Source organism: Triplophysa rosa, linkage group LG6 (genome assembly GCF_024868665.1).
Source record: "Triplophysa rosa linkage group LG6, Trosa_1v2, whole genome shotgun sequence".
Taxonomy (NCBI): Eukaryota; Metazoa; Chordata; class Actinopteri; order Cypriniformes; family Nemacheilidae; genus Triplophysa; species Triplophysa rosa.
The window spans coordinates 18,978,489-18,998,366 of NC_079895.1; the positions used below are offsets into that span (position 1 = coordinate 18,978,489).

A 19,878-nucleotide genomic window follows, 5' to 3' on the forward strand; every position below is an offset into this window, starting at 1 on the left:
AAGTATAGATCAAAAGAAATGCGTTCCAACCCAGGGAAAATTTTTGAAGCGTTGTCTGAAGTATTTGGAAATGCTCAATCAATTACTGCGTTGCAGAGACAGTTTTTTGAAAGGCAACAAGACAAAAATGAAACATTAATTGAGTTCTCGCATGGATTAATGGCTTTGTTAGAAGAACTGAAATGTTGTAATCCAAGGGGTGTGTCAGAAGAAGATAAAATGCTTAGGGATCAGTTTGCAGAGAATGTGAGAAGTAAAGAACTATGTAGAGAGTTGAAAAGAATGATCAGACAAAAACCAAGTCTAACATTTCTGGATGTCCGTAAAGAAGCTGTTGAGTGGGTTGAAGATGGAGTGAGTTCTCCTGATACATTGCGGTCTGAAAATCCTAGATCCATGGATAGTGAAGCAGTAACTGCAAAACGAAGTTCAGACCCAATGTTGGCAGATTTGTTAAGTATGGTAAAAAGCCAGCAAAGACAATTAACTGATTTGACTGAAAAAATGGTTAGCTTGCAAGCAGTTAATAGACAGCCACGGGGAGTGTCACGAAGAGTGTACTCGTTTGATCCCTCAGGACAACCTATATATTTCAGATGTCAAAAAGTGGGTCACATTGGACGGTTTTGTAGTGAGATTGTGAACCCCAATCAAGTAAGGGGGCAGCAGAGGTATTCTATAGAAACTGTATCTGTTCCCCAGGTTCAAAATTCTGAACTGTTAAACTAATGCCCCTTGCTGTGGAGAGCCACACGGTAAATGAGGGGTTACCTGGCTCTGTGGTTGAAGGTACGAGTTCCAAAGTATTCAAACAATTAGTGGGTCAGTGTCCAGTGACTGTGATTAAGATTGGGGATGTGGAAATAAATTGTTTGATCGACACCGGGTCTATGGTCTCGATGGTAACTGAGAGTTTTTTTAAAGAGCATATTGGGGAGAAGAGTGTGGATGTATTGAAAGATTGTGGTTGGCTGGTGTTAAAGGCCGCCAATGGATTAGATATCCCTTATGTAGGTTACCTGGAATTAGAGTTGAAAATCATGGATCAGATTCTTCCAAAACAAGGAGTGTTAGTAGTAAAAGACACACCCGATGCAGAAACAAGGGACAGAAAGAAACTGGTTACAGGTTTAATTGGTATGAATGTTATTCAAAATTGCCATGAACTTCTGAAGCAACAATTTGGGTCTCAATATGGGAAATGTTCTATGATGCAGCAATGTGATGGGTCTTTGAAGCAAGCATTAGAAATTTGTCAGTTGTATGACAGACAACATCAGTCGTTTGTGAATCTTTTGGCCCAAAGTCCAGTTAAGATTGCAGTGGGTACTCTGCAACTAGTGTGTGCAACGAGTGGTTACACTAGGCTCATGCCAAATGAGTCTTTGCTCTTAGAACCCTTGATGGAGAGTGAGGGTAGTCTGCCAGCAGATCTTTTGCTGATAGGGTCAATAGTTTCATCAAAAAAAGGACAATTATTGGTCCCAATAATGAATGTAGGAACAAGGGATGTTATTTTGAACCCACACATTAGACTCGCTTCGGTACATAGGGCTGAAGTGATAGTTAAGGAAGGGGATCTGGAAATTGAATTCACTCAAATGCCAGAAGGACAGAGTTGTACCGTTTTTATTGAACAAAATAATGTGGCACAATCGGGGGTAACGGTAGCTCAGCAGATCAGGACCCTTAAGTTTCCTCGGTTAAATATGGAACAGGAAGGGAAGGTCAGAAGCTTATTGAATCAATATGCTTCTGTTTTCATTGAAGGAAATGGGGATTTGGGGTATACTGATTTAATTGAACATCAGATTCCAGTGTTAGATGATGCCCCAGTTTGTCAAAGGTACAGGAGGCTTCCCCCTAGTCAATACGAAGAGGTGAAAGCTCATATTAAACAACTGTTGGAGCAGAATGTGATTAGGGAGAGCTGCAGCCCATATTCGTCACCGATCGTGATTGTAAAGAAGAAGGACGGATCAATGCGGATGTGCGTGGATTATAGGCAGTTGAATGCCAAAACAAGAAGGGATGCATACCCATTGCCCCGAATAGAAGAATCTTTAGATGCGTTGAGCGGAGCATGCTGGTTTTCCACGTTAGATTTGGCAAGTGGATATAATCAGGTGGCAGTGGCTGAAAAAGATAAACAAAAGACTGCGTTTTGCACCCCATTCTGTCTGTTTGAATATAATCGTTTACCCTTTGGGCTGTCAAATGGACCAAGTACTTTTCAACGCCTGATGGAACGCATTTTCAGTGAGGAAAGTTTTCAGTCTGTGCTTCTATATTTGGACGATGTAATTGTGTTTTCGTCCACAGTGGAGCAGCACCTGGAGAGACTGGACAAAGTCTTGCAACGGTTTCAACATCATGGTCTCAAAGTCAAGCTGAGTAAGTGCTGTTTTTTTCAACAAGAAGTGCGTTATTTGGGTCATGTCATTTCTAGCGAGGGGGTGTCGACAGACCCGGAGAAGATTCAAGCAGTGGAAAAATGGCCAAAACCCCAAACCTCAAAAGAGCTTAGATCTTTTTTGGGATTTGCAAGCTATTACAGACGTTTTGTGCAGGAGTTTGCCACGATTGCAGTGCCGCTACACAAGTTAGCTGCGGCTGGGGAAACACCAAAGGGTAAGAATAAGAGAAGAGTTTATATGACTAGTGAGCAATTTATACAGAGATGGGATGTTAAGTGTGAAGAGGCGTTTCAAGTATTGAAGAGAAGGTTAACATCTGCTCCTGTGTTAGCTTATGCTGACTTTTCTAAGCCTTTCTGTCTTGAGATAGATGCTAGTCATACAGGACTTGGGGCAGTTCTTTCCCAGGAGGTGGGGGGAAATCGCAGGCCATTAGCTTATGCCAGTAGAGGACTGAGGGAATCTGAGCGTAATATGGATAATTACAGCACCATGAAATTGGAGTTTCTTGCCCTTAAATGGGCAGTAACAGAGAAATTTCGAGATTACTTAACGGGGAATAAGTTCACCTTCTTCACTGATAATAACCCACTGAGCTATTTAAAAACGGCTAAACTGGGAGCCGTGGAGCAGCGATGGGCCTCACAATTAGCCATGTTTGATTTTGAAATTGTCTATCGTCCCGGCAAAAAGAATGGGAATGCAGATGCCCTGTCCCGACGAAGCTCTGTGAGAGAAGAGCAGCGGGTAGTGTCGGAGGAAGTAATCCTTATAACTAAAGCTTCAATGAATGCCGTTTCTGTTTTTCCTGAGTTCCAGATACAAGACCTGCAAAGCCTTCAAGAACAGGATCCGATTATTTCCCGTTTTAAGTTTTACTGGAGTAGAAGAGCAGGACCGAGTAAGAAGGAGAGAAAAGATGAGTCTAAGGACACGCTCGAGTTGTTAAGGCAGTGGGATAAAATAAGAGGTCCAGCAAGAAGTTTTTTATAGAGTCATTGCTGATGCAAGAGGGGGCTGGGTGAAACAGCTTCTATTACCTCAAGTGCTAAAGCAGGAGGTTCTGAGTCAGTTGCATGACCATCAAGGCCATCAGGGGATTGACCGAACATTTAAATTGGTACGCCAACGTTTTTATTGGCCAGGAATGTTTCAGGATGTGCAGCAGTTCTGTAAGGATTGTCTTCGCTGTTTTGTGGCCAAGGATGTTTAGCCTAAAGTAAGAACATTGATGAATAGTATTCAAGCATCCAAACCCTTGGAAGTCGTGGCATTGGACTTTACAGTGTTGGAATGCTCTTTGAGCGGGAAGGAAAATGTACTCATTATAACAGATGTATTTTCAAAGTTCACAGTGGCGGTACCTACAGCTGATCAGAAGGCCATAACAGTAGCCAAAGTGCTGGTTAAAGAATGGATTCATCGCTATGGCATTCCAGCTCGAATTCATTCGGATCAAGGACGATGTTTTGAAGCTGAACTAGTACAGCAACTGTGTAAGGCTTATGGGATTCAGAAGAGCAGAACCACGGCATTTCATCCCCAAGGTAATGGGCAGTGTGAGCGTTTTAATAGGACGTTACATGACCTTCTTAGGGCTCTTGCTCCGGAAAAGAAGATGAGATGGGATGAGTATTTGCATGAAGTGTTGTTTGCTTATAATACAACTGAAAATGCCACTACTGGATTTTCTCCTTTCTTTTTGATGTTTGGCAGGAGCCCAGACCTCCCAATTGACTATTTGTTAAGTACTAGCAGGAAGGAGGAAGAAAGGACTGTGGGCACTTGGGTGACGGAACATCAGCACAGACTCCAACAGGCTTATAGCCTGACAAAAAAGAGGCTACAGGGTATGGCCAAGCAGAGACAAAGACAGCAAGGGGCAGTGAAAGATGTCAGCCTAAATCCAGGCGATTTGGTGTACGTACGGAACCGAAGAGTGAGAGGAAGAAACAAAATCCAGGATGTGTGGGAAGATTTGCCCCACTGTGTACTGGAAAGAATGAATTCTGACAAGGCCTTGTATAAAGTAGTTCCGGTGGATCGATCACGTGCGCCAAAGAATGTGCATCGCTTGGAGTTACGCCGTTGTGGACCCCTGCAGAATGAGCCCAGATGGTCCAGAGAGCAGCAAGAGACCGAGTCGAGCACGAGTGTGACACAGTCAGAGTTTGAATCTGATGATAGCTGGGAGGAGCTCCAAGTAGTGGTACCGGAGAGTTCGTTGGGTGAGGACACAAGTGCGATGAGTGTATTAGAGGAGGGTCCCAGACAGGAGAAATTGATAATACCAGCAGCATCGGAGTCTACAGTTCGACGTTCACAAAGGGCCACAGCAGGAAAACATAGCAATCCTTTCAATGAGCCACGGTCGGTGCAGGGTATGGAAGCTGCAGTAATCCCTGGAAAGTTAAAGGAGGGGGAGGTCAAGAAAATGGTTTCTGTTTTGGAGCATTTGCTGCAGGTTGTAGGTGATTTGAAAAGAGTGATAGGGAAATAGTTGATGGTTTTATATTTGTTAGGATTGGTAGATATGGAATCATCGGGACGATGATTTTGTAAATAGGGGTGGATGCGGTATGGAGCTCTGGTTCAGAGGGGTGGGGGAGGAACCAGGTAGAGATTTAAGAGGTACCTACACGGAAGTATTTAAGTGACGCACCGAACTCATGCGGAAAAGACGCCATTCAATCACGGCACGAAGATGCACGGATACATAACGTTTGTAGGCTCCCGGTAACCTGAAAAGTCGTGGGGGAAATTGTGTGTGTAATAGACAGTCCACAGGAGCACAGTGTTGATGATAATGAGGAACAGTGTTGAGTTGGTAACCAGAGCGGCCATTGTGTAAAGCAGATATTTTAAGAGATGGCTTCGGCTCTTTGATTGTTATATTTCGTTTGGGTTGAGTTGATTCGGTTAAGTTGATTTCTTTTTTCAATTTTGATTACTTTAGTTTGGTTTATGTTACCCTCTAGTGAGAGGGCTGGTTATGAAAGGACTTGTGTTATTTGTATAAATAAAGTAAACTGTTTTATCTGAGAATATTGAGTAGTTAATGACTTTACCACACAACATTTATTTGGACTAACAAGCGTCTCAGAACCACAAGCTGTAAGTATGATAAATACGTTATGTGTACATGTTAAATTGAGTGCTTACAATATACGTTAAAGTAATTGTGCTAGTCCGTGTTGTATATTTAGTACAGCTGTAGGTTTACAGGTAAACAACGTATAAGTTAACAGTGTTACAGTTTTAATAATCCAACTCTTACCTAATAATGTGGCGGTTATTGTAGACTGTTGTCGTTCTACATGTCGTAGTATTGTACAAACTGTATCCCTTTATCGTTTAGTCACGGTAGCACTTTGCTAACGTGTCTCACATTATGGTTTTGTCAAGTGTGCAAAGTTTAGCTGTGGTCACGATCCCCTTCAAACAAAACGGTTTGCTTGTCATTATTTTAAAAACGGACTGCAGCACTATATCATTTTATTATGTAAAGGTGTGTGCATTATCTTTGGAAGCTCTCGCTAACTTGCTCAGTTACTCCTCTCTGTATAATCAAAGTAATGATCAACTTTTGGATAGAGCCGTTGTTGTTCTCTTGTGATATGGTAATACTGATGCCATTTTTACACACAGCGTCTTTGTTTACATAAACCTTCCTGAGATAAGAACTGCGTGGGCGTTTCGTTTCTGACACGCAGTGTATGAAGAAAGACCAATCACAACTGATTGGGCCAGTTGGCCAATCGGAGCACACTGGACTCGCGGTTGGGAGGAGCTTAGAGAAGCGGAACATTTGAACAGCTTCGGAGTAATCGTTTAGGGATCTTTGAGAAATGGATAGATACTAAATGCTTATTTTAAGAAAATAGCACCGTTTTTTTTACCTATGACTCTGCACAAGTATGTTGTAGGTAGAGCTTTCCTGTAGCTCAATGGTAAGAGTATTGCGTTAACAATGCAAGGTTGTGGGTTCGATCCCAGGGATTGTACATGCCTATGTATAAATGTATAGGATAAAGCAATGTTAGTCGCTTTGGATAAAAGCGTCTGCCAAATGTGTAAATGTAAGTTAGACAATGAAGTCCACACTGTTGATTTTACTCACGAGGAAAGGGTTGTAGCCTGTTGGAGGTACAGGTGGAACGCCTCTGGGCCCTGCAGCTGGTGGCAACACTGACAGGCCTGTTGAAAATATGCCCAATGCACTCAGGCTTAACCCAGGGATAAGGTTGGTTTGTTGCTGCAAGGGAAAGCAATTAACATCATGGATTACAACCTCAAGCCATCATGTTTTTTTCTGACCCAAACCCTCATTTGAGATTTAAAGATATCTTCTGATTTCTTACTTGGTGGGACATTGCACTATCAACGCCAAGATCCTGTGTTTGACCCCAAGGTAACTAACACATATAAAATGTATTCCTTGAATGCACTGTAATGTGTAAATGCATTTCAAAAACATTTTAAAAAAGTATGAAAAAAACAGATCATAATTATGTGGATGTTATTAAATCCTAAAAAGTCAAACATGTCAAAGTCAAAATGTCAAAAATGACACTGTTTTTCATGACATGGAGTAGCAATGTATTGTAATATCTCTATTGTCACGCTAGGTGGCTCTATCGACCCGTTTTATCTGAAAGGCACTTAGTAGATAAGAAGTTTATAGACTGTTCACTCATGACAGAGTACTTGAGGCCTTATAAGTCTGGAGTTTCATCATATCGGTCATTTTCTCATCCTGCTTTCCTCTGACTGGTTCATCCGGCAGGTCTATTTAATTGAGACAGCAAAGAAGGTTACAGGGATCGACTGACACGCAGCTACACCCGAAATTGTCGCAAAAGCACTTGATCCGAGCATGAATAATTTACCGTACGCCTGATTGATGACTGACTCATGTTTGAGTATAAATGAAAGCGCTTCAATTGATCTGGCTAGCTGATTGAGGCCTTTTCCTCACAATAAATGACTCATTCAAGATGAAGGGAGTCTCAGTGCAACACCGCGAACAGAAGAACGATAGTTACAGAATTTAGTTTCAGTCTCGAGCTTCAGCCTCCCCGGCACAGGATGATGATGTCATATTGATAGTGATGTCATTATTAGTATAAACAGCGTTAAAGTCGAGTGAATGGTGGTATCAGAGCGTTCACAGTGGAACAAATTGAGTCAGGGCCCAAAAACCCACACATAGTCAATAGGTGAACACCAGCAAACAAACAAACCACCTAAGAGCCTCGCCATCTATAGAACGATGACTCAGCCCGGTCTTACTGTTGTTCAGTAATGTTCAAAGCAGCTTGTTTCTCTCGTTCGATCTGAATCTCTTCTGTGTAATATTGATTGTTACATCGAAAATGGAGTTTTCAAATTAGATGGAAATCACTTTTACTGTCACTCAATGGTTTTCAGAAGAAGAAAAAAACACTTACATTAATAGCAGCAATGTCATTCTCGTAGGCTTCCCTTAGCTTCCTCATGATCTCCACTTCAGCCCCACAACAGGCCTCAATGCTCCCTTTGACAATGATGGTTCGCTCTGGGTTATAAATAGTTAAGTCCTGTAAACTGTAAGCAGAAACCACAATAAACAAAGTGACAATTAAAGCATAAAGAAAGAAAGAAGCAGCAGCGATTTAAGAGTTTGCAGAGAGGTAAAACAAGTGCCCAGCCAGAAGGTGGATTCTGGGTACTGAGAAAGATATTTGAGTTGGTACTAATGACTAAATGAAGCTGTTTTTACAAGGATAGCCAAGCAATGACACCTGGGGACCTGGTCAGAAATTACTTGGGTGACTCACTTTAAGCCGCATTTTATTCACCTGCAAGTTCACCTGCAGAGCAAAACCAGCAGACAGCAAGCGGGTGAAAAGGTACAAGCTGAAAACTAAAACACACACTAACCTTGGGATATCAATAGCTTGTCTACAAAACCTTTTTCTAACAAAACAACTCTAGTTATAACATTTTCAATGAGAGGTTTCTAAAATGCAAAACAGTTCTCCATCCTAGAAAACTCCTGGATATTAGGAGCTTTAGGCCCGATTCACATTTTGCGTCTTTTCCGTGTGCATATTCGTTATTTTAAATGTAGAAGTGCGGCAGGCGCACAATAGGGGGCGATGCGCACATTTTTCTAGGCGCGTCGGTGCCGCGTCGAGATGGAAATAGTTCAACTTTTCGGAGTGCCCCGCGCGCACACCGCGGGTCATTTGAAGAGAGAAAGAGGCGCAGCTCGCATTTTCCGTGTGGTTTTAGACGTGAAATGTGAATCGGGTCAAAGTGTAACTTTAGTGTAACAATGTCACAATATACTGGTATTGACAATAACCGTGATATTATTAACATGATTGAACAATGATTGTGTTAATACTACACATGATAATATTATATTAATTAATAGCACCAGTACATGCTTGAAACATAGTACAGGTGGTGGGTTTGCACCTTTTAAACACAACCACAATGGTTACAAACTCTCTCTCTGCCTCCCTACGCTCATATTTTGGGTGGGATTCATTGGCCAAAAGACACAAACACATGTTTGTTTTTATACTTTGTGGGGGTTTTCCACAGACATAATTACTTTATACTGTACAAACTGTATATTCTGTGTACCCCTAAACATCATTTAGTTTGTTTAATAATCAGTTTGAATTAAATTGTAGGTGGTTAAGATTTTTACTATCATTGTAGGGACTTTTGGTTCCAAAAGTGTGTAGAAACATGTACAGACACACACACACACACACACACACACACACACACACACACACACACACACAAATAAATAGATATCACAATAATATCTTTACCACAAATTCTTTTGGAAATTTGTATAAATGGCTATGTTCTGATGAACACAAAGATGGAAGAATGCTTGTAACCAAACAACTCTGTGCCACCATTGAACAACACCATTGGAACAACTTGAGGGTGAGTACATGAAGAATTTTTATTTTTGGGTGAACTGTTCCTTTCATTTTCAGCTACTGGAGGGCATCGACTTGAGCTGACACTTACGAGGAGATGGTTATCTTTGTCTCTGTCTCTTCTTCGATCTTCTTCAGGTTCCTACCCTCCTTCCCGATCAGTCTTCCGACGAGACTGTTGTGAGCCAGAATCTTCAGAGGAATCTCTTCAGTTCTACGGAAGCAAGACCATAAGACCAGAGATGTGCACAAAGAGCCCTGTCAGATAAATGACGACTCGGACTTACACTTTCGTGTCATCTGCTTCTTTCTGCATGATGTCCATGATCATGCGGCACGCGGACGAGCAGCCTTCAGGTGTGGAGTGGATGGTGATGGGCTTCTCTGCGGCTCCCGCGTTCTCCTTACGATGAATGTCCACCCTGTCAGGACATGATTATCAAAATTAATGACAGTGTCGATCACTATGGCTGATATAGTCTATTTTTACCAGTCTACTGCTCTTCAAATTCTGTTACATCCTAACAAGTTAAATTATAATAGAGGTGATTGTGACACGCCGCTGGTGTAGACGAGGTTTAACTGCAGGTTGTTTATGGTTCATGTCACAACTTTTCACATTAATATGGAATTCAAAGGGTGTGTGATCACGCTGTCACAACTGTGAATATCTGTTTTATGGTGTCTGCAAATGTGGCTCAGACCAAGAGATTTAAAATGCACTGCTGTTTTGAGTACTTTCAAAATGCGAAGCTTTTTTTTGTAAAGCCAGACTTATCATTTTACTCAATTCTTAAGGATAATCTTAACTTTTAGTATAAATACATTATGAAATCCTTTTCCTTTAAAATCAAATTCACTAGTTAGCATATTTAAAAAAGACATTTCATGAAAATAATATATGGGTTACAACTTTCCATTAAAAAACATACTGTAATAAAAATTACTTGTGCAAAATTATTCTCTTGTTCTCAACCACACTGGCTGTAAAATGTTGAGATACAGCAATTTTATTCACCATGCAATCTAAATGTACTATTCTTATATTTTCTAGAATATTGTACTGTTTTTATAAGTGACTTATTTGTGCACCTCATTCATTTTTTTATTCATGTGCCCTCATAATCCTTAATCAAAAACATAAACCTCCCTTGAAACATGTTCTCTTCATGTTCCAGGTTGATGTGAGGACGGGGTTATTGGGGACTTGTTTTTGCCCCTCCCCTCCAGCAACATGTCACTGAAAAAATTAAAATGTGTCTCATTTTGTTACCCAACTTCCAATGATCCAATCAGTTCCTGATGTTTGAAATCAAGTCATGCCAACATTTTTACTTATTTCAGAAGCCGTTTCACCCGGCCATACAAACATCACGACTAGTAAAAAGACAAATGCATCCTCTGTTTCAGGGTCACATTAAGGACGACTGAGGTAGTAACAGTAATGTTATAAGCCAAGAGTATGCAAGCCTTTGAATACAATAATTAAGTTATAATTCACTTAAACGTCTTGTGGAATATATTAATAACTACTTCTGGCCAGTGCTCAGTTAAAAAACAAAAAGCAAAACAAAATTACATGAAAACTGTAAGAAAATATGGCCATTTGGCTAAATTGACCATCCCACACTCTGGATATTGCCATCAGCCTTTTAAAATCTGTCAACAGCTACAGGAAAAGCATTTACTTATAAATGTAAACACTCATTTAAAAGAACACAAAGCTAACTCATCGACCTACACTAAATTTTGTGGTTCTTCAAACTCATATTGATTATGAACTTGATGAACTCAATGATTATTGATTTTAACATAGTTCAGCAAACATTGAGCGATTTAAAACTTGTTCTAAATGCGGAGAAATCCCAAATTATGATGTTTACCAAAAATAAGTCTGTACATTCAAACTCATGCTCAATTACTACTCTTCAAGGTCTTGTGATTGAAAAAGTATCTAAGTATAACTATTTGGGATTTTTAATTGATGATTCTCTTTCTTATGGGCCTCATATTCAAAACCTTAACGTCGAAATTGGGCCTTTTCTTCAGAGTCAAAAATTGTCTTTCTCTTGCAGCAAGGAAGAGATTGGTAGCAGCAACATTTTTGTCAGTACTGGATTACTGCGATATCATAGATATGCACAGATATGCACATAAGTGGTGCGCAGGTGCGCGACCAAAATGCGCTCTGTAAATAAGTTTAGAACGCTCACACTGTTTTAGACCGACTAAATGTAATACTGGATAAGATTTCCGTTTAAACTGAATGCTGCTAAAACTACTGATATCTCATTTGTTCCCGGTGATAAACAGGACCTGGGTATAAATTATGAAAAACGGAGTATTGGTAGCTCTGCCTTTGTTGGTTCTGCTTTCGTTATTAGAGAAGCACGCAGCACGCGCTGCCTCTGTGAATGTCTGGAACTGCAGTGCGCTGCGCTGCACGTCTACCAAAACACCGCTTCTCTTAAACTTTCTAAAAGGACAAGCTGTTTAAACTTGACACTTGCACGCAGCTTGTGTTTCTCTATGCTACACTCGATCCCAGCTCCGCACCGCAAGTCTCCACGTGCGTTCGCAAGTGCACTTCCCAGCACCTAAACCAAAAAGGTTGTCGTTTTAGGTTTCAAAATTGGTGTTGAAAATTAATATTTACTAATGTAAAAAGAAAAACAAGAAGAAATACATTATCATTGTATTTTAAGTGTACTTTAAAGTAATATAAATATAGTATTATCCCACTTTATTATTTTGTTTATTGTTCATTAAAAAGTAACTACTACTTTAATAGGTAAATATAATTTGTCACATTATGTGCAATGTGAGCACCAAACCGAATCTCCAGGTGCTCTCTTGAGAACCAGATAGAAAAACTTATGTGCACCCCTGTATATGCAGGCACCTAAGCATTGATTACAGACGTTGGATTGAGTTTATCATGGTGCATTGAGGTTTATCTCCAACTCAAAAGCCCTTACTCATCATTGCTTTTTGTACTCTCGGGTTGGATGGCCGGCATTGTCATCCCGTAGACTTAAGCATTGGTATTTATTTATATATAACGTTATTTTAGGGTTATTTCCTTTATACCTACAACAAAATATCTCTCAGAAGGGTGTAAAGAGTTATGGGCTTCGTTCACAGGACTACTATCTCTTAAACATCCCTAAAGTTCGGACAAATGTGGGTAAACGGGCATTTAGTTCTGCTGCTCCATTTGATTGGAACCACTTACAAGACAAAGGTTTAAAAGAGTTGGTATCATTAAATAATTTTAAATGTATTTTAAAGGATTTGGTTGTAGAGTCACCTTGCAATTGTTTTGAGTGAATTTTGTATGTTTTTGTGTTTGAAATTTAAATGTAACTTTATGTTGTCATGTAACTAAATTGTGCCGCCTATCTTGGCCAGGACCCTCCTGTAAATGAGATTGTAAATCTCAAAAGTTTTTTAATTTTCCTGGTTAAATAAAGGTTATTATAATAATAATAATAATAATAATGAAAGGATGGAATATAGCAAATTGACTCCTCAGGATCTTATTGAGCAAGTGTGTTTGAATTTGTGCACGTCCCACCAATACATTTACATTTAGTAATTTAGCAGACACTTTTATCCAAAGCAACTCACAGAGGAGGGAAACAATGGAAGCAATTGGAACAACATAAGGACAACAAAAAGCATAAGTGCAATAAAAGAAAATTGGTCTCATATAGCCTATCACAGTACACAGAGCTAAAGTTTTTTTTTTTTGAAAGAGTAGAAAAGAGATAGAATACACTCTCACACTTACTTAGTCTGTGTTTGTTTGGTTATGTTTTTGATTGTGAGTCCCTCCTTGCCAATAATGGCTCCCACAAACTGCGTGGGCACCAGCATACGCAGGGGGAAGTCTGGCTGTTTCTGCCGGGGCCCCAAGGAGCCTCCAGAGGTGCCGGGCTGAGAGTCCTCTTCCCGTGACGCCCTTCCACGACGATTCCGGGTCACAGGGAGAGGGGGAGCAGCATCCATATCCATAATATAAGACACTTTAAAGGAGTAATCCTCAAACTTCTGTCCTGTTAACTTCTCTACAGCTCTGAATAAACAAAGAGGAACAATTATCAACAGGATGCAAATTAATTAAAGGGATACTTTACTAGCAAATCAAAATTTCCCCATGTTTTACTCATCCTCAAGGTATCCTAACTGAATATGGTTTTCTTCTTGAAGAATAATGCAGTCTGAGTTATAATACCACGTATCATTTTACTTACAAGCGGTAGAATGGGAGTGAATGGGTGTTGACTTTTTGAAGCAAACCATATTCAGTTAGGATGCCTTGAGGGTGAGTAAAACATGGGGAAATTTTGATTTGATAGTAAAGTATCCCTTTAAAGGCTGTAATTTTTTGGACGGTTTATTTTACTTGTGCATTATTTTTGGAGCTCTGTAACTTTTAAATAATAATTATGCCCATATTTTTATTTAACTTAATTTAAGTAAACATATGCCAAGGTCAAGCATAGAATAGCCTTTCTTGTATATAATATAATACTATATAATACTTTGTGCTTTTGTTTTTCTACAGTACGATGATGTCAATTCCTGTAAGATGATGTCATTTGGGCCAAGACTTTAGATGTTATGAGATATTATGAAGACAATAAAATTCAGGACGCAAAAAACAATAAATTAATTTAATTAGAGAAACAACAAAATAAACATTTAATAAAAATATTTTTAAATTATGAAATATTGAATTATTCAAATTCAAATCAAACTAAACGGAAGTGCGGGTGCAGCTTTCTTTTCAAGTGAAATAAGCTCTCATCAACTACACTACTATACACAACTATACCTGAAATATGTTGCCTCCGTAGTGCACTTGTGTTTACTGTATAAGAGGCTGTTTAGCATGCATACTGAATGAATGAATTTCACTAGTGTTTGTAAAAGACTTTTCAGTAATACATGTGAATGACTTTCGTTAGTGTTTGTAAAATGAATGATTTCAGTAATGTTTGTAAGAGGTATTTCAGTAATACATATGAATGAATTTCACTAAGTTCGATCAATGTTTTTATTTCACTAGTGCTTGTAAGATGTATTTCATTAATACATATGAATGAATTTCACTAAGTTCGATCTGTGTTTTTATTTCACTAGTGTTTGTAAGAGTCATTTCAATAATTAAGGCCTAAACGGCTCCTCATAGAAAAGACCCCCTTCGATATGAGGAGTAAAATAAGCTAACACACTTACATTTTAGCCTCCTCTTTTGTTGAGTATGTGACATTCACCACAGCTGTTTCTGTATCAGTGTTAACTGCAAAGAGTGAGACAGGGCAAATCAAAGAGACAGAGAGAGAGAGAGAGAGGTTAGAGTTCATGTTAAGAAGTGGTAGCTCAGTCATATTCATAAGCATGTGTGGCTGTGTGCTTTTGTGTTTGGTGCATACAGACAAACAAACGCAGTTTTCCACTAGTGCTGTGAAAAGCCACTTGTGTGACTGCATATAAAACAGGGAATACTGTGCTGTAGCCAAATGCACAAAACGCTCCTCATGTCCACAGATCAAAGATGTCATCGAAATACACACACAATGAGATTAAGGACTCCATTTCAACAGTTAATTCAGCTATACACGTTCCTCCTGCTAACTCACACCAGCACACACCTCTGGACCTGTTAAAGGACAGGTATTACAGTATATTCCCTAAAGAGTGTGAAATTTCTTATTTTATGCATTTGGCAGATGGGGACTGCAGTGCAGTATGTGTGTTCCCTGGAAATCCAACCCGTGACCTTGTCTTTGCCAGAGCCATGCTCTTCTGGTTGAGCCATGAAGACACTAAATGAACTAAGCAAAGTTTTTGACACATTACAAGGAATCCTTTAATGTCATTTCAATAGTTACAGCCAGAAGCCGCTTCTGACACAATGTGCGTGTGACATTCTTCAGAGGAAAGCCTGCCTCTTTATTGATTAGATGGAGTTGTGTGTCTAGTGGACTAGACAGTCTGTCTGGAGGAAGCAGAGTGGGACGGGCTGGGCAGAAATCCAATGCTTCACAGAAGAAGACAACCACAAATCCGGGTATGCGATCAATCTAAGAACCAATGAGCATAACCAATGAGGAAACATCACACAAAGTCTAAATATTACAGGCATCTGCCTTCAAATCATGTCAGAAAGATCCTTATTTATCAGATGAGTGCACATGTGCCAGAACATTTTATTTTAGCAGGAAACTGTGGGTTTTCTACGAGCCCTGACTTTTTGTCAATTGAAGTGTCATGAAGACCATTGATACTTGTCATAATTAAAGGGACAGTTTATTAAGAAAAATCTGTCTTCATGTACTCACCACCCTCAAGTTGTTCCAAATCTGTACAAATTTCTGTTCCGATGAACACACTGAAAGATATTTGGAAGAAATCTTGTAACCAAACAGTTCTTGGCCAACACTGACTACCATAGTAGGAAAAATTGCTTAATATATTTCTTTGTTCTGTTGAACACAAAAAAATATATTTTGAAGAATGTAGGAAAGCAAACAGTTCTGGGGCACTTTTGACTATTGTTATTTTTCCTACTATGGTAGCATTCTTTCTCTTTCTCTGTGTTCATCAGAACACAGACATTTATACAGGTTTGGAACAACTTGAGGGTGAGTAAATGGTGACAGAATTGTTATTTTTGGTTGAACTGTCCCTTTAAGAGCAATAAAAACACATGGGAAAATATCTTAACTGAGGCTGCTATACTTCATGCATTAAAGTTTAAAGTATTTTAATTTCTTTAAGCATTTAAACTCTTGGCTCAATAATTTGAAGTGACACATGCCCACTGTGAACGTCCCCATGATTCATATAGTCTCTAAATCAATAGCCCCTCCCTTCCGGACAGCAAGTGATCACATGAGACGCACATTTAAACCAGGTGTAAATGATGACTGCCTCAGCTGCGTATGAGAGAGACCACAGGCGCCTACATTTACCTTCATATTACCACGCCACAAAACCACACATTACATCTGGAGCCGTGCCACCCTCTCCCACTTCAATCCACACTCCGCCACACTGTTCATTCTAGCACGAGCACTGAGTTCATCCCTCTCATGCACTGTCTGCCTGCGACTTCTCATTCACACACATCTCTAACGCCCTGCCTGTATGTCTTCCCTCTCTCTCTGTTTTGGTGAAGCAATTACTGAACTCCCGAACTGAGATGTCTCCCTCGCCAGCACGTGTTGATGTGATTTGAGTTTGAATAACGTGTGATGTGAATGCACACATTGTCTCTGTAGCCCATAGAGTCTGTTCGTCATTATATACAACCACATGTGGGTACATCAGCACATGTGTTATATGACATGGTCTGTTTTTTCTCCAACATAAAGGGCTCTTTATTGTTTCATAAATGGAAAATTGACATAAGACAAAGAATCCATGGACATATTTAGTCACATAAAGATTTAAGCCTAAAACTATATAAATGTATAAAGAATGTGTGTATCACTGCTGTCCTTCCGAAACATTGTATCTCCATATTTCGTGATTTAATTTTTTTGTCATAAGTCATAATTATTTGTCACCCTTTATGATTGTGACTGGGATTTGCAAATAGCTAACCAATAAAAAGAATAAAAAGTGCTTGTCAACTGTGACAACAACAGAGTATCTAATAATTTTAAAAGTACAGTGTTTTTTCTATTCCCTGAAATACAGCAAATTTCGACACACAAGGTTTCAAAGGATGATGACAATATTATTGGTGTCTTTACCTTGTTCCACATTTTCTACAGTACCATACTGTGCTAAAAGGCCGTCCAAAACCTGCAATGTAAATGATATGATATGTTATACACACACTTTGCCCCCCCCCTCCCCAGAGGATAAAGCAGAATCCTGACCACACACACACACTCAGTGGTTACACACTTACCTCCCACTGCAGATGAGGGGGAATGTTCCGGATCTGAATCCTCCGACTCCTGCGGAGACAGAAAAAGAGAGTAAGAAAGTGAAACAAGTGACAAAACAGAAAGGAGAAACTTGCATAGAGGGGGTGAGACCAAGAAATGTGAAAAGAGAAAGAAAGGGAGACAGAGTGAAATCATACAATAGAAATGTAGTAGTTTTGTCTAAAAATTCCAGAAACAAAACTACTGTTCACACTGACAGTGATTTTCAGCAACAACACTTATTTATCTTGAATGACAATTGACGTGACATGAATGACAGTGAGCATTGGTGATGCAACAAAGTTATACAATGTTTAATTTTATACAAATGAGTAGTGATGCAAGGCTGTGATATCCAATAGGAGTTCATGTGACTTGCATGTTGTTATGACATGTTGATTAATATATTGGTAAATAAAAGCATAGTTATTCATTATAAACAGCATGTTAACCATCACATGTAATCAGATGTAATAGTATTTTTATAATATTAATAAATTATAATTATTTTTGTTACCAAACAATATATATACTAATACAAGCCCTGGTATAGTTTGCTTTCAAAATCCTAATTGCTAATCTAATTGCTAAACTGTTTACAATATACTGACAGATACAGACACTGTCAGTACATCACAAATGTCATGTGGGTTTCAAAATGTCTTCCTGAACTACAAAGTCCTTAACATAGTCTTTTTGCATCACTCTAAAATTTGCTAAAAACCGATCACGAGCTTCCCTCAACACTTCACTGCGGGCAACTATCCAATGAAACGTGCTCAGCGGAGAGAGAGTGTGAGAGTAAGAAATGGCTTACTTAAGAGAGCGCAGTTCCCTCATTCACTCTTTTGCCAGAGGGACTGTTCTGTGCTCCTTCATTCGTCAAATCCGATGCTACTCAGCAGCCTGCGAGCGTACCGACACCAAAGCCACACAAACCGCTCCACCGCAAGCTGTTAACAACTACATTAAAATGAGTGGAACCGAGCTGACCGAAGGAAAGCGACTCAAAGAGCAAAGAAAAAGCAAGGGACATCTGACAAGCACTTTTGATGTTCATTAGAGCTCCTTCACAGGTAGATTCTGATAAGAAGTATGCAGAGAAAACTAACAGATCAAGGCTGCACAAAAGAGGCTTATAAAGATGCCAGATAGAATTCGCTCCAAAAGCCGCTCTCCCCCTGACTCAAGTCTGCAGATTTTTTCACTCTCTCTTCAATCCCTTCTGCAACACTCTAGCGAGACAGAAAGAGTCAGGCTCGACTGGAAACTTAGCGCTTACAAAGCTTTGTAAACCGTGACACTTCCTCCACACCGTCTAAGCCTCGGCTGTAGCAGGCACATCACCTTCAACATCTCTGTGGCCTGTGTACTGTCAATTCTTCTAAGCTTACTGTTGAAGAGGGGCAATTTGGGATATCCCAGTAGAGCATGCCAGTTTAGCTAGCATATCCAAACCATCACCACTTCATTGTGACATTCCATTAGGGTAGACCGAGAGCATATGAATATTTAAACAATAAACATAAATCTATTGTAAGTTAAAAATGAACATATGAGAGATGCTTTTATTGTTCTTACTAGTGTGTGGAATTTATTATGGTTGTGTGGTTGAAATCAAACGGCATGCTAAATAAAGTAAGAAATATGATTGTTTTCCTGAATACATTCAGTGTTTCAAATGTAAGGAGTTTTTAAAAATAAAGATAAATGATCAGAATGATGTGTAGTTTCCCCAAACCTTCACATCATATAATGAAAATGTGAGGTGAAATGGGTTAAGAAATTCATCCAAAATTACAAATTCTTTCCTCATTTATTCACTTTCATGTGGTTCAAAACCTATATATCGGTGCCGACCTTACAAAGCCTTGGATGTCCAAATTCGGTTTTCAGGAAGTTGAAAAAATAATTAATGGTAAAAATAATTAAATACTGTGTTGTCAAAGTTGTCAAGCACTTTTTAATACTTTTTATTGGTTAGATATTTACAAATACCAGTGATAAACATAAAGGGTGATTAATAAAAATTTTGGCAAAAAATTAAAATAACAAAATATGGAGATACAAAGTTTCAGAGGGACAGCAGAAATATGACAAAAGAAGATACTTTGAGATATGTCACAGTGGTTTTGTGTTCATACAATGGAAGTCAAGGGGGGCCAATGTTGTTTTGGTTACCAACATTCTTCAAAATATCTTATTTTGTATTCTGCAGAAGAAAGAAAGTCATACAGGTTTAAATTGACATGAGGATGAGTAAAAACAATTTTCTTTTTTGCGTGATCTGCGTTTTTTATGTCTCTTTCTTCCCAAAAATGGGAATAAGATGGATGGCTGATTTTGGAGGCACAGAAGGAATGACAGTGATGGTTCAATGTTATGCCCTGTGGCAACCAGTGTTGAGGTAAAAGTGCCAACAACACAAGTGGACGGCCTCTCTCGCTCCTTCTAACCGCCATAACCATCCATGTTCTTTCCTTCTCTTCCTTCATCTCTCCATCTCTCCTCCAACCTGCTGGGGTGGAAAAAGTGACAGTGCTCTCCACAACTCTTCAGGGG

At 39.4% G+C, this 19,878-nt stretch overlaps 1 protein-coding gene across 5 annotated transcripts in view; it reads right to left on the reverse strand.

Annotated features, from left to right (window-relative positions):
- The window catches only part of igf2bp2a (insulin-like growth factor 2 mRNA binding protein 2a), a 111,017-nt gene that overhangs the window by 20,205 nt on the left and 70,934 nt on the right, over nt 1–19,878 (reverse strand). For all 5 annotated transcript variants that reach the window (XM_057336469.1, XM_057336468.1, XM_057336470.1 and 2 more), the window contains 8 exons: nt 17,298–17,346; nt 17,137–17,188; nt 14,612–14,675; nt 13,161–13,445; nt 9,655–9,789; nt 9,459–9,581; nt 7,868–8,003; nt 6,538–6,672 (listed from right to left, as the gene is read on the reverse strand). In XM_057336469.1, the coding sequence (XP_057192452.1) occupies nt 6,538–6,672; nt 7,868–8,003; nt 9,459–9,581; nt 9,655–9,789; nt 13,161–13,445; nt 14,612–14,675; nt 17,137–17,188; nt 17,298–17,346 (979 nt within the window). The remainder of the gene's footprint in view (nt 1–6,537; nt 6,673–7,867; nt 8,004–9,458; nt 9,582–9,654; nt 9,790–13,160; nt 13,446–14,611; nt 14,676–17,136; nt 17,189–17,297; nt 17,347–19,878) is intronic.